General features: G+C 40.2%; 1 protein-coding gene across 1 annotated transcript in view; it reads right to left on the bottom strand.

Moving 5' to 3' along the window:
* The window catches only part of SUCLG2 (succinate-CoA ligase GDP-forming subunit beta), a 269052-nt gene that overhangs the window by 106633 nt on the left and 146484 nt on the right, over positions 1 to 15935 (bottom strand). The window contains exon 8 of the mRNA XM_063426806.1: positions 305 to 466. Within this exon, the coding sequence (XP_063282876.1) occupies positions 305 to 466 (162 nt within the window). The remainder of the gene's footprint in view (positions 1 to 304; positions 467 to 15935) is intronic.

Below are 15935 nucleotides of genomic sequence, written 5' to 3'. Positions count from 1 at the left end.
CTGTTATAATCTAAACACAGACAGTTCTATTTTAAGAATATGTGATTTAAACCTATACAGTATGTCTTGAAATGTTAAACACAGAATCTGAAGTTAGTGTGCAAGCTATTGTTAAACAGGATTGTGATACCCATCTCTTTAGAAACCCAGCACAATAAAAATAATCTTATTTCTATTGTCTCTAATTGACCTGCAGCAAAGGAGTACGGATTACCACATAATAAACAATAGGGATTGTGAATATACTTCATGCATCTCATTTTACAATAGAATGCAGTGCTAATAATGAAATCCCCATCCTTACCAAAACAAGCGATGTTACCATCCATTCCGATGTACTTTAAATCATAACTTGCAGCTTCACTCTCAATAGGATCAGTCTCTGATGTATCATCCATGGCAAATATTTCTTTTTGTCTAAATTCGGCATTGTCGTCAAAGTTAATTTTTGCATCAAAGCACACGACTATGGAGGATAAAAGAAAGAAAAATGTATTTCAATAATATGTACAGCTACTAAATGACAGTTTAATCCTCAACTCTCCTAATGTGAATGCAAGATTTCAAATGGAAACAAAGACATAAAAAGACAGCTTTCAGCCTGATGCAGGTTAAAAGGTGTACATATGATACGTTAAAAAAAACAACAACAAAAAAAAAACATTCAAAAATGCTTAGAAGACATGGCTACTTGTTTCAACCCTAATTATACAAGACAAACACGTTCAATTTTTGAATGAACACTATGGTATAATAATATTGCAGGATTTTACAATAAAATATGGAAACAAAATGAGTGAACGGTATTAACTGAATTCTATCCTTTTGTCACATGACATGCCATATAATGTCAAGACTCTATACATAAAAAAAGCTATTCTCCCTGGTAAAGAACAAATAATATGTTAGCCTTTAGGGGCAATCTAACCTTGTGCCATGCTTAGATAACAGATTTTGAACAATTTCGAACAATTGTGCTTCAACAATTTTGTTTAACACCGTAATCTCTCAAGGACCAATATAAAGACCTATAAGAGTCAATTCAAGGTACTAACTCACACCTATAAAATAAAGCACTGAACAACTCTAGCCCCTCTTATATCTCCTCACAGATCCATAGGTATGTCCCTTCTCGGTCTCTCCGCTCTGCCCGTGACCACCTCCTGTCCGTTGTCCGCACCCATATGGCCAACTCGCGCTTGCAGGACTTCTCGCGGGCGGCTCCCTTCCTATGGAATAGCCTGCCTACCGCCATCAGACTCTCCCCTAGTCTTGCATCTTTTAAGAAGTGCCTTAAAACCCATCTCTTTAGGAAAGCTTATGGCCTCCAAGACTAACCCCTACCTCACATACCTGTCTCTTGCCCTCTCCTAAAGGGCAGCCCACCTTATTTGATTGCAAATTCCTGTCCTAATGTGTTTTACACCCCACCTCCTATAGAATGTAAGCTCGATTGAGCAGGGTCCTCTTCAACCTATTGTTCCTGTAAGTTTATTTGTAATTGTCCTATTTATAGTCAAATCCCCTCTCATAATATTGTAAAGCGCTTTGGAATCTGTTGGCGCTATATAAATGGCAATAATAATAAGACCTCACTTCCTGGTCTTTCCCAATAGGTTAGCAGGAGTTTGGATACAGAGCTCTGAGCTCCATTAGACTTGATGCACATCAGGATTAGCAAAACAGTCATCAATATTGTTATGTCAACTGTACACAGCTGAGCGTCATAGTAATTATGAAGATGCCCATGTAGTAAGTGGCCAGTTCTGTAATATAGAAGAGTAGTATGTACGCTAAGATCGACCTCATAATTAATAGAAAAAGCATCAGAAAATAAAATAAGTGCTTTCTCTAACTGAAAATCCACTGCAAATGTAAGGTGGTTATTGGCTTTTGTCTCTTTGTTAAAGAGATTTTTTTTTTTAAGCAGGAAGTATTGCTTCAGTTGACGTTCGGTCAGAAAACAGCTAAGGATAGAGGGCAAACCACAGGAAGTAGCTTGGCACATTTTATTAGAATTGGACAAGGAGTGACAGCACGGGCACACAACTTTATTGCAATCTCAGCAGCAGGCGTGATGTTTCTATCTTCACTTCACATTGTGAAATCACACAACATATTAAATAACCTACACTGCATAACCCATTCCATCGATATTAGAAATTGAGTGAGCTTAGCTTATAAAACAGTAGTTCACATTGTTAACCCATTCAGTGCATGAGATGTGACCTACATACTGAATACATATATTGCGTCCTTTATAAAGATTTAAAGACAATTGTAAGGTTTTTATTGTCACAGGCAGCACATTTTGTACCATTCACTAATAAAAAATTAAATTAAGACAGCGCTTGTGAACAGACGCATCTCCCTTAAGCTCCGTTAGAGCCGGGGAAATAATCGACGAAAAAGCCACAAAACGAGCAATCGCGACGAACAAACCGACACCCCCGACACACAGAAGCTATGGGGCGCAAGCACAAGAAGTCTCACCTCCCAGGTACTCCCCGGCAGCAAGATATTCGGCTTTCATTTGAGAGGCCGGCGGCGCGGCATCTGCCCAAAATGGCGCCGGAGGAGCATGGGTCGCCGGAGCCATCAGAGGCCTCCCAAGAAGAGGAAGACCCGATGAGCTCTCCCCGCTCGGGAGCGGAGTCGGATCAGTCAGAAACGGACGAGGATGCGACGCCCTCTACAAAAGGGGATATCTGGAGGCTACTGACAGACCTCCGGAAGGTATGGAAGGAAGACCTCCAAGCAGCCCAGGCAGAAATAGGAGAGATCCGTCACAGGGTACAGGAGATGGAAGGCAGAGAAGCCTCCAGGGACAAGCACATACAATCCACCGACACCAAACTGCACAGCCTCTCTTCTCAGGTGCAACAACTGACCCAAACAGTGACTATCCTAGAAACACGCCACAGACAAAAAAACCTGCGCCTCAGGGGAATATCAGAACAGATACCTGATGAGACGATACTCACCTTTGTGAGGGACCTAATAGACACCATGGGCATTAGAGACAACACTTCCCAGCACACTATCACCTCAGCATTCAGGGTGAGAAAGTCAGCTGCGGCCCCAAGAGACGCGCCCAGAGACATAATTGCCATAACCCGCGATATTGTAGTGAATGCAGCGGTTATGAAGTGCTCCAGAGAACAGGGATCGGTACTATACAAAGGCCAGAAAATCTATCTACGCGGACATACCATTCTCTGCCCTAGCGGAAAGGAGGAAGCTAGCCTCCACTGCCAGACAGCTCAGAGACCACTCTATACGGTACCGCCTCAGAGACCACTCTATACGGTACCGCTGGGGGCCGGGGGGATCCCTAGTGATAACCAGCGGAGACACGACAGCGACGCTGACATCAACAGAAGACCCAGAACCGCTGATGCAGAAACTCGGAATCCCGACCCGCACACGTGCAAACACCTCAGAGGCACTCCTAGAGACACCCAAAAAAGACCGGGAGCCTACAACCAACTACGCCTTCGAGTCCCAACAGCAGGCTAAATCCCCGAACCAAAAGGCACAGCCTTCACAGAGAAGTAAAGAAATGGGCATTAACACATCCAGGCACTCGGTTGGGCACCTCAAAATCCAGAGACTTGCTAAACGGGACTAGAACCAAGTCGGTTCCACATCAAGAGCCACGAGAGCCCGCTGAACCCCTTCAAACCCCAGCATTCTAACATGATGGGTTTAGTAAGGGCAATAGAGGGAGACGCAGACACAAGACTGTCCTCAACCGCACATTAAAGTGTTTTGCTGCATCTAAGTTCTCCCCTGCTCTGCACCGCCCATACCTATTGTTTTCTTTATGTAATAATGTTCACATGACCTACTTAAGCTAACACTGTTTCTATAACAATGCTATGTATATCATATTCAGTTAAACAGCGTTAAAACGTCAAAATATAACTCCATTACCCATACAATGGTAAAGTTGTTTTCAAGAAAAATTTCAATAAAAATTAAATTGAAAAAAAAAAAATTAAATTAAATAAAAACTTAAGCCTCAATTTTGGTTCTTTAACAGAATAATGTAATAGCAGTTTAATGTTTACATTGAAAAACAAGCCTGTATTGGATTATAGGTGGGCATGTTAAAGGGACACTATAGTCACTTGAAAAACTTTAGCTTAATGAAGCAGTTTTGGTGTATAGAACATGCCCCTGCAGCCTCACTGCTCAATCCTCTGCCATTTAGGAGTTAAATCAGTTTGTTTATTAACCCTAGTCACGCCTCCCTGCATGTGACTTGCACAGCCTTCCATAAACACTTCCTGTAAAGAGAGCCCTATTTAGGCTTTCTTTATTGCAAGTTCTGTTTAATTAAGATTTTCTTTTCCCCTGCTATGTTCATAGCTTGCTAGACCCTGCAAGAGCCCCCTGTATGTGATTAAAGTTCAATTTAGAGATTGAGATACAATTATTTAAGGTAAATTACATCTGTTTGAAAGTGAAACCAGTTTTTTTTTTTCATGCAGGCTCTGTCAATCATAGCCAGGGGAGGTGTGGCTAGGGCTGCATAAACAGAAGCAAAGTGATTTAACTCCTAAATGACAGTGAATTGAGCAGTGAAAATGCAGGGGAATGATCTATACACTAAAACTGCTTTATTAAGCTAAAGTAATTTCGGTGACTATAGTGTTCCTTTAAATAACCTGCTAAAGCCACAATAATCCAGCTTATTTGGCAATGATTTAACAGTGTGTGGAAACGCACAAACCTTGATTTCTAATTATGAACCACATGGACAGCAGGACTGTCTGGTTAGAACGTGATCCGTGCTCAGACTATTATGTGCACCATTATACTTTGCTTTGTAAGACGTTCAGCAGAGGCAAAAATAGTTTTTAACGAGTTTGGAAATACAGCTCCTGTTATATTAAGTCAGCAGTTCACCAAGTGAGCATAAGTGGAGAGCTGCGAGAGCGTCCTGCGCTAGGTAGATTAGATGTAATGTATACAATTAAACTGTTGCCATCCATAGTGTTACCTGCTGGGACACACATTTACTCATTACATATCAATGCACTTTTCAATTGAGTTGTCAATGCAATTCACTTGTGCATTTTGTGGTGTGCTTTTCAGCAGGTTCCTTGTTGCTTGTGCTATCTTTCTACAGTTCCTTTTAATGTCTCCTGCCTAATAAGTACAATACAGCCTATGACAGAACCAGTTACTGAATCTTGTTTCTGAAAGGGAAAGTAGCGGACCAGTGGAGGTCCTAAAGGAAGAGTAACAGGGTAAAAAATTAGTACAAAGGGAGAAACAGGGCTCGAGTTCTGCAGGAACGCGTGGGAACATTGTTCCTGCACTTATCCCACAGCAGGAACGCCGTTCCCGTTAGTAGTCCTGCAGGACTGTGTGTTTGAAGCTCCAGATAGTGTACCCCTGCATGCTGAACATTCCACCGATCTCTGAGGAGCTGTCACTCACAAGTTGATCTCTAAGAAGCTGTCACTCACAAGCTGCACTCTGCTTCTTGACGTGGTGCGGCCATGTTGGTGACATCGCATGGTGCGCTGCCCAGCTGCTGAGGGCGCTAGCGGCAGAAGCTGGAGAGTGAGACCAGGGAGGTAAGTGTGAGTCAAGGGAATGGCCTGTGAGACACGTAGGCACGCCAAAGTGTGTGAAGGCAGTGTAGTGGGGGCAGAGTGAGAGTGACAGACAGGGCATTGAGTAAGGTATGGGAGAGGAGGGGTTGATGGGGAAAGTCTGAACTTGGGGGAGTGAGTGAAGTTTATCTACCTGTGGAGTTTCTGCATATGAGTGAGTGCTGCCTCACTGTGAGAGTAGGTGTCTCATACAAGGGAGTACTCACTTTCATTCATGACCTGCTGGAGGGTGTATTTGAATAGACTTTAAATGTAACACTGTAGTTTGGGGAGAGTGGGATGCTGAACCTCCATGGTGTAACTACAGGTTACCAGTGTTAGGTTGGCAATTAAATCCCTGATTGTGCAGCACTAATTAAAGACCGAAGACTAACTGAAGACTTGTTTCTTGTGTTAAAGAGGCACTAGTGAATCAGGTCATCTGGCAGTCACTGTCAGTGTTTTTGGCACTAGTCAATCAGGTCCCCAGGAAGTCACTGTCAGCGTATTTGGCACTAGTAAATCATACAGGTCCCCTGGCAGTCACTGTCAGTGTATTTGGCACTAGTAAATCATACAGGTCCCCAGGCAGTCACTGTCCATGTAGTTGGCACTAGTAAATCATACAGGTCCCCAGGCAGTCACTGTCCATGTATTTGGCACTAGTAAATCATACAGGTCCCCAGGCAGTCACTGTCCATGTAGTTGGCACTAGTAAATCATACAGGTCCCCAGGCAGTCACTGTCCATGTAGTTGGCACTAGTAAATCATACAGGTCCCCAGGCAGTCACTGTCCATGTATTTGGCACTAGTAAATCATACAGGTCCCCAGGCAGTCACTGTCCATGTAGTTGGCACTAGTAAATCATACAGGTCCCCAGGCAGTCACTGTCAGTGTATTTGGCACTAGTAAATCATACAGGTTGTTACAACTGTTCTATATTTATTAGTTTATTGCATGTGCATTTTGGAGATGTCTTTGTAAACTGGCACTTTACAATAAATGTTGCACTGTATTTTCTGAGAAATATATATGCATACGTTTAATTTTTGATTTTTTGGAAGGGGTGGATCTTGGGTGAGTTCCCACACTTTTTTCCCCAGGACTTGACTCCTTGGGAGAAATACACTTATACAGCTGGTGAGGTATGTGTACAAACGAGCTAGGGTCCAACCAGACAGACACTTAGCATGTCTAAAAATCCAAATAGTGTAGGAACCACTAGCTCAACACAATCCCAGCATGTATACTAACGGCAGGTATAGTTAAAGTTAGAAACCACAGGGAGGAGTATGGAGGAACTGAACCTCAATAACCATAAACCAAAAAAGGCTACTGGAAAAAAATCTATCCCCATATTACCTCGGCACCGTGGACTAACCACTAATGCCTACCTGAACCAATCTCACTGCCTGGAACTAAATGAAAATAAATAAACTAGTTCATATTAATGAAAGTACTACCAGGTAAAGTGAAAAAAAAAAAAGAGAGAGAGAGAAGAGAGCTTAACGCGCGTTTCGGCACCAATGTCTGTGATCTGGCTAATATATATATATATATATATATATATATATATATATATATATATATATATATATATATATGTTCTTATGGAACAGCCTGCAGCTGAGAGGGGGTGTGTATGTCTTCCCATTCAATCTCTATTCATTGGAAAACTGCATTGACAATCAAGATGGAGAGAGAGGGATTCAGCCGTATGTTAAACCCCCTTATTCTGACTGGATGTCACCACAGGGAGGTGGAGGGGAGGGCGCTGGGTTGAATCGATCATATTCATTCAATTACAATCTAGCCAGAAATGGTGTCATCTGTACCTCTTTGCCATATGGGCTAACCAGCTAAATATCACATTGGTTCATCACACCGCCAGGATAGAGAGTCAGTAGTGAAGTCTCGATAGGACAATGAAGTGCACATGGGGCGGTGATATTCCACCTCCATGTGGGCGTGTCAGAAACCCGAGACTTCCTCTGGTACTCCCGGATTGGGCAGTGAGTTCTGCAGAGTAAATACAAACATACCCACTGTCCCTCTTATCGTCAATTTATAACTTTTTTGACCTGCGTATTTCTGGATTTATTTATTTTTTGTTATTCTGTCTCTCACTGTTAAAATTCACCTACCATTAAATTATAGACTGATTATTTGTCAGTGAACAAACGTTCAAAATCAGCAGGTGGATCAAAATCAGCAGGTGAAACAAAAATTGACAGTCTGAAAAACAGCCTGACCTGCTTGTATCAGAGAAGAAAGAAAGAAATGACTAATGGTGAGGCTCAGTGGACCCCTTTTATAGACTTGTCTTTTTTTTCCATGTCCTATCACATGAAAGGGGAGAAGCTATAAATTGTCAATGCTACCTTGTATAGCAGGGAAATCTTGATTTGCATTGAATGCCTTTCCTTAAAAGGCTATGCCTTTTTAGAAGGAACTTGAGTTGTAACAGTGAGGTAAACCAAATGCATAATGAAAAAATAAACAATAGTACTTTAATAAAACAAAAAGTATCCGAACTGTAACACTTCTTTCAACAAAGACAAACTCTGTCTGCTGTTCACTTCAGTAGTCTGCTCACCTCTGCATGATTTGTACCAAGACCCTTTGTGACAGTAAGATCCAGTAAAATATTATGCCCCCCTCAAACCATTAATTGGGTTTTCTTTTGTATATGTGAATGGTAATAAACTGTGCTCGCTTACAAACATAATGGTTCTCCTTGACGGATTGCCAATTGCCTCTAAAACTGTGCAGTTTACAGATATTTGTATTATAGGATTAGGCAAATGAATTCTACACACTGCTTACAATATGGAAGTTTAATAGAGCAATATTTTCTGATAACAAAATAATGCAATGTTGAAATGCTTTTCAACGGCTCAAGATTAACCCATTATTTAATCCCAACGAGTAAACAACTTAATCATGACCGAGACAAGTTATTTAACTTTAATTGCCTTCTTTTTATTATTATTACTATTATACCAGTAAACACTGTGTTTGCTGAATAACGCAACTAGAAACAGATGGAGAACTGATCTTTCACATTAAGAGAAAAGTCGACTATGGGTTGGCAGCAGAAACAGCTCCTGACCATTGCTGTTCAAGCAAAAGTCTTCGTCTTCGGAACAATGTACAATACTTTTTATGTGTAGGATTATTTTTATATTTGGTTTTCTACAAGATCAGTTAATTTCAAATTATTAACTAAACAGTGATACACTATTTAGAATATACAAAGCAAAGGGAATTAGCTGAAACCTAAAATAAAGTAGAACATAACATTTTAACACAGTTCATGTGCACAATACAGTGCCAAATTGAATCACACTCACAAGATCCCTTGATAATATGCGCACAATAGGCATCTCTTCTGAAATTTGGGGGGCCAATGACCCCTCCAAATGTTTCTTTGAGCTTGCTGCAGCAGTTGCTAGGTGTAATAGAAATTATGGATTCCAGCAGGCGTAAACATAGAAAAGTGTCTTTATATTAAAATAAATTAAAAGCAAAATATGAATAGATGCTGATTAGCTCAGCACAGAGTTTTGCTGCGCATGCGCAATAGCCTCCAAATGCTTTTCTATGGCAAAGTATTGGATTGGCTGAGATGATCTCACCAAGGCAGAGCCAACCGTGACAGACCTGCGCGGCGCTGGAATATAGGTGAGTAAACTCACCTTTTAAATTGCTTTCAGGATGGCTGGGGGGCCTAAATAGTGTTTTTGTAACTATAGTTACAAGTTTATATTTGTGTCACTATAGTGTTCATTTAAGGGCATTAGAACCAAAAGGGTTAAAAGTAGATATTGATCTTATGCGTTTTATGAATTGATGCTAGATAAAAGTGCTGGAGGTGTAAAATAGCTTCATGAACCCCTAACGCGTACAGACCTTGCTTAATATTTTAGTTTTACTTTTGTTAATATGCACTGAGCAACACACAATGCATATTAACATAAAGGTATATGTATAGTTAGGTTATCACTACATCATGTAATACACAATTTTGTAGCGGTATATTATATATATATATATATATATATATATATATATACACACACACACATATTTATACACACACCTATATTAAAAATTATATACTATACAGGAATACATTGAATCATAGATAAATTGAGTTCAATAATAAATGTATACGAGTATAGAATCATTATGAGTTAGACGTTCTTAATATAAATGAATGATTGACGTTTAATAGAAATAGATGCAGAAAGCAAAATAAATAACCATAAAATGATAAACCTTATTTATTGCAAAAACTTGTGTCAGTACTTTTAAGATGCTAATGTATTTGGGGCTCTACATCACAAAAGCTTATGTATGTTCAACGTTCTATGGCTTGGACCATCAAACACAGTCGATTGTTAAAAGAACCAGTAAACTCAAGGAAAAAGAATCTCAAATTATTTTGCATTTATGTTATTTTAAAAGGAAAATTTTAAAAGGATTATCTATATATTATCTGCACTGAGCGCTTCTTTAATTTGTTGGTGCATGTGTACACTCCTATGTGTATATAAACATAAATACGTAATCACATTGGCACCCGCCAAATCCACTCATACCAGGGATTTGGGAATGCACAAATCACTGCTCACTACCTCTGGTATGGAGGAATTAGGAGTTAAGTTAGTTAAGCCATTTTGGCATTGAAGGCCAAGCTGCCGGGGACAGAGTATCTATGCTAAATGGTGAGTAAATTGGGCCCAGCGCCCCCACACTACAGGCACCAAAACCTCTTCAATCAGTTGAAGTGGTTATGATGCCTACTGTGTCCTTTTAAGAATCACTTCCATGGGGAAGAGAATCCATTCCAATTTATGCACATCTTGTAACACTAAAATATATGATTTATTCATTATTTGTATTACTACTTGAAAAGATTAGCAATTGTTCACAAGTAAGACCGAGATATAAATTCTGAGCACAACAATTCAAACTAACTTCTAAAGCTCACAAGGTTTCAAACAAATACCTGACTAAGGTAAAAAATTGGAATTTGTTACACGATGTAATTCCAGTATGTCGTCATGCCGCAGTGACAAAGTACAAAGTAACCCATTTTTGGTAGGTCTTGTTCTGTATCAACCAAGCTGTTTGTATTTTTTTTATTGAGACCATGTCTTGTACTTTCTCCCTAAAATAAGGTATTTGCCTAGTCAGTTGTTTAATCAAGCTGGCTGCTGTAATACATTAGACCACACTCTTTTTTTTTTTTCTTTCCTACCTACAAATCTTCTTAAAGAAAAGTGGATTTACTTGGTTGAATACATTTAATCTTTCATGTCCATCTCTAGGGCAAACACCGAGCATGCGAAAGCTTTCACATACTGATAACAGAACATCAGCGGAAGATGTTCTTTGCCTCAAGGGCACTTAAAATATATTGTAATATGTAATGTATCAAATGGGACACAAGTGTTTTTCAGTAATATGGGTTCATAACTACTTCTATATAAGCTGTAAATTTGAAAATAAAAAACAGTAACTTTTTAGCCTCCTCCGTTTCAAGGATTATTGCTTATCAGCTGCTACTACATACCTCCCTAAAAATAAACGCTGTTTCATGCCATTTTACTTTTTTTTTTCCTGTTTTCAATTTAAGAACCATAAGTTAGTTTTGGTTAAAGTATAACGTAAAGGGTTACTTCAATCACCATGTTCACTTCTGTAATGATTTTCTCCCTTGCAGCACTGCCTGGTAGGGGAAGCCATGATCTTTCCTCCCTCCCATCCTCAATGAATCGATAGAAATTTGATTAAAAAAATAAATAAAAAATCCCTTGCATTGGTTCAATGCATCTCTATGATGAGATGCTGATTGGCCAGGGCTATGTTTGACTTGCTGGCTCTGCCCCGATCTGCCTTTTTGACAGAGCCAATCCTATGGGCATTGTGATTGGCTCAGTGAATCACTTCTGATGATTTCAGCCAAGCAGGCAGATCAGGGACAGAGGCAGCTGCTGGAAACTTGAATACAAGTAAGCTTTTACTATATTTAGGGAGGCTGGGAGAGCTACATGGTGGTTCTAACACTATAATGTCAGTAATACAGGTTTGTGTTCCTGACCCTATAGTGTTCCTTTAAAATAAGTTCACTGTGCATAACAAATCTGGAGTGTTCATGCAGTGCTTATAGTACGCAGTACTTTGTACGTTCGTTAGTGGATTTATCCACTGTGCGTTTCCGATCCAGTAGCCTTTATCCACTGTGCGTTTATGATCCAGTAGTCATGGACTTGTTTATTAGGATGTAATCAGATTTTACTTCCAGAAAACCCTGTGCAATTCTGCTTGGGAGTTAAATACCAACTGCACACAAAGGGTTAATATTTACTGAAGAAAAGTGTTATTATCAGTGCAACAAACCAGCTTCCTACAGGATTATGATAAATTCATTGTGTGGTTCAAATTGTAAAGAAAATAAATTAGCACTTAATCTCTGAAGTATTGCATGTAAAAGGATACAACCTCGTGGCCCATTTGGAGCGAGCATTAAGCAGACACGTGTTATTGTTTCACATGTTTAAAACGTTTAATGACACAAGTAGGCTGCGGTTTAATGTGTTTGGGAACATTATAATGTTATATACATTGGGTGACTTCTTAAATGTGGCAGGGAAGAATCTGGAACTGGAAATTCTCAGCTGGGGCAAAACTCTATTCGAATCCAAGATGCTAATTGTGAGGAATCCTATACTTACCTTTGCGATCTGCCGATCAGCTGTTTCTCCGATAAGGGCAAACTGCCTCCTCCAATCATCCTGTCAGATCAGATAGTCTCCTGGGCGGCAGCTGCTGTGAGCACGCCCCTTTTTATGGCGTGGTGTACGTGTGCTGACACCAGATAATGAATCTTACTGTGGTCGGGCTTTACGGACCCCCTCTAACTTTTTGGGGGCGTGACTACATCAATAACGCCCCAAACATATAAAAGCACATTTAGCCCATGTTTCAGTGCTCTGTTATGGTTCCTAGTTTACGAATGTCCCAAGAGTACGTTTATTAATGGTTTTGTGCTATTTTTATATTAACTCTACTTTTTCCTGACTACTCTGTTTTCTGGTACCATTGACTCTGCTCTGGTATTAGTTTTTTTTTTTTTTTTTTGTGTGTTTTTTTGGTTCCCTTTGATTTCGACATTTCTGTTGTTTTTATTTATATACCTATTAGCCCGGCCACTCTAAGGACCGGTTTAAGTATTTTCTCTTACTTTTAGGTGAGCTATTATTCTGTGTGTTGGGTCACATATCGTGGCAGCCCCCGTGCACAGACTCACAGGCCAGGTGAATTCTTACCTGACCACCTTGGCCTGTGTTTAAAGGGAAACTCCAGTGCCAGGAAAACAATCCGTTTTCCTGGCACTGGAGGGTCCCTCTCCCTCCCACCCCCCAATCCCCAGTTGCTGAAGGGGTGAAAACCCCTTCAGTCACTTACCAGGGGCAGCGACAGGTCCCACGTCGCTGCTTCCTCCTCCCCCTCCGCTCTTCCTTCTGGTTACGTCGGCCGGTGGGCGAGACTGATCTCGCCCGCCGGCCGAGGAGACCTAATGCGCATGCGCGGCAATGCCGCGCATGCGCATTAGCGCACCCCATAGGAAAGCATTGAAAATGAATTTCAATGCTTCCCTATGGGGAATAGAGCGACGCTGGAGGTCCTCACACAGCGTGAGGACGTCCAGCGACGCTCTAGCACAGAAAACCTGTGCTATGAAGCAGGAAGTGTCCTCTAGTGGCTGTCTAATAGACAGCCACTAGGGGAGGACTTAACCCTGCAATGTAAATATTGCAGTTTTAAAAAAACTGCAATAATTACACTTGCAGGGTTAAGGGTAGTGGGAGTTGGCACCCAGACCACTCCAATGAGCTGAAGTGGTCTGGGTGCCTGGAGTGTCCCTTTAATTGCAAGGGTGAGTATAAATCTCTGCCTACCGGACTCCCAAACTAAGGTAAGCCGTGACAATGAAATGTGATGCATTATAAACAAAGCAAGTAGCATAGGCTGCTATGGTGACTGGAGATAGGATCACCCTACTCATATCCAACTTATTTCCAAAATCGTTTGGACTGCTATTAAAGCAGCAAGCTCAATAAATAATATCCTTCGCATCAGGAAACGTAAAAAGCCCTTAAGTTATTCCCGCACACGTTTTATAGAGTAACTATCATACATAGGGTTAAAAGAGTTTACAAACAAGCCACATTTATGGGAACATAAACGCAACAGAAAGCGATTAAACTATTCCTTTGTGGGAAAAAAATTACTTTGTAATTAATACATTTAGAAGATTCTTTTCTATGATGGCTAGAATTGAAGCATTTTAATATGCTTTTAATTACCATTAGACAAGCTAGTTATCGTCACTTTCAATGTATCATTCAGTTTGGCACAACTGCTAATTCATTAACCCACTCTTAATTAACCCTCTGTAATTCAATCAGCAGATGACAATTAGAGTTGTACTGGAACACTTAACCCTTTCAGCATTTTAAACATTCTTAAACATGTAATGCTTGTGTTAAAATAACGCCATCTTGTATTAATTGAATGCACTTTGTAGCTCAGCTAGTCAATGTTGAACATGTAAACATGCAAAAGACATTTACATCTGTAACGAACGTGAGGCGTACACAAATACACATTTATTATATATAAAAAAAAAAAAAAATGATTATATTCCCTGTTTGGAATACAACTAGAAGGGACACCAAAGCTGAGGGTGCAAATATCTTATCTACTGCCTCCCCTGTCACATAAAGGCCATATATTCACTTGATATTGTCCAGAATTAAAAGTGAATTTTAAATATGAGACCAAAATAGCAGAACTGAAAGCGAATTTGGAGAATTTCTGAAATCGGCAATTTTGAAATTAATTTTGCATTCCTGACAATTACTAATAACACCAAAAAGTATTTTCCAGCTTTAAAAGCAGAACACACACACCATAACTCCTCCGTGCTCATCCTCCAGCATTCCAAGCCAGTCAAGAAAGGGAGACAATCGGGAGCTCTGTAGACTCCAAGCAGAGTTATTTTATTTTTTTTATTTCAATTTCTCAAACCTCTGCTTTACCGGGTCTCTCCACAGTACTCACATTGCATCCATTCTTCATTATCATTGCAGAAACTACACTTACGAATTTTCACTATGGATCCCTCCAACCATGGATGGCAATGATAGGCTAAGAGTGTCAAGCTAAACCGCACTCGGGACTCTCAGCCTAACATTGCCATCTAAAAAGTTTGGAAGCATTGCGAACATGTACCAGGTTTTGCTGGCAGGGTTTCCTATGCCAAACTTCTATAACTAAATATTTTCTATAATAACTTATTACATTACCTGACAAATCACTGGATGTGACGTACAGCTCTAAGTTTTGCATCTTATTTGTTTTAAGAAGTAGGGAAGAAATAAAATTGATCTGCCCACTTCCCACCAGATTTCACCAGGTTTCAAAATGGTCTTGCACTTTTTGTGGCTCAGTCCTGCTCACTTTCAGACCAAGACCATCGCAGTCTGCCACCTTCTTGCATCCACATGAAGAAAAAGGGGGCGCTTTTTTGGCCATTAAGCTGACAATGGTTCAGCGGACTAGGGTTGGGGTTTCCAACCTAGCGTCCACAGCATTATGGAAAATGTATCACACCAAGTGCAAGAGATCCAGTTAGATCCATGTTAGAGCAACATGTGAAAATGACAAGTTCTTGGAAGTATCTGTAACATTCACAAGCCTCTTGCAAAGTGAAATAAGCCAGCTTATTGTTAAAGCAGAGAAAGATTTCCTTCCAGAGTTAACAATTTCATGAAAAAAGGGTTTATTCTTACGGTACATCTTGTAATGCGACTTTTGCGTATGGAAGTGTAATCTTGTAAGGATTTTAATCTCTGAAACAGCCTGCTATTTTCTCCTTAGCAGACTGCCAGCTAACCTGGCATTGATTAAGTAGCAGCAGCCCGTACAGGCAGAATGATTACTACAGTTTGCACAAAAATTGATTTCAAAACTTTGTGAGGGGGAAGAAAGTAAAATAAAAGGACTGTCATGTATTTCAAATTGATAGAGCAAGCTTTATATATGGATCTTCTTCCAATTAAAACTCCCCATGATATGCCTGTCAGTCTCCTTACGTTTGTACCGCATAATTCAAGATAATAACAGGCACAGGAGTATGTACATTGCAGTTTTATGATCAATAGGCCTTTTAATTAATAGCTAAAAAAGTTTAGGACCAGTCTGCAAATAAGTGCAGCAAGGCAAAGTGTCTCAATATACTCATTAGCTG

This window comes from Pelobates fuscus, chromosome 7 (genome assembly GCF_036172605.1).
Source record: "Pelobates fuscus isolate aPelFus1 chromosome 7, aPelFus1.pri, whole genome shotgun sequence".
NCBI classification, from domain to species: Eukaryota; Metazoa; Chordata; class Amphibia; order Anura; family Pelobatidae; genus Pelobates; species Pelobates fuscus.
This window is presented reverse-complemented; position numbering and strand designations above follow the sequence as displayed.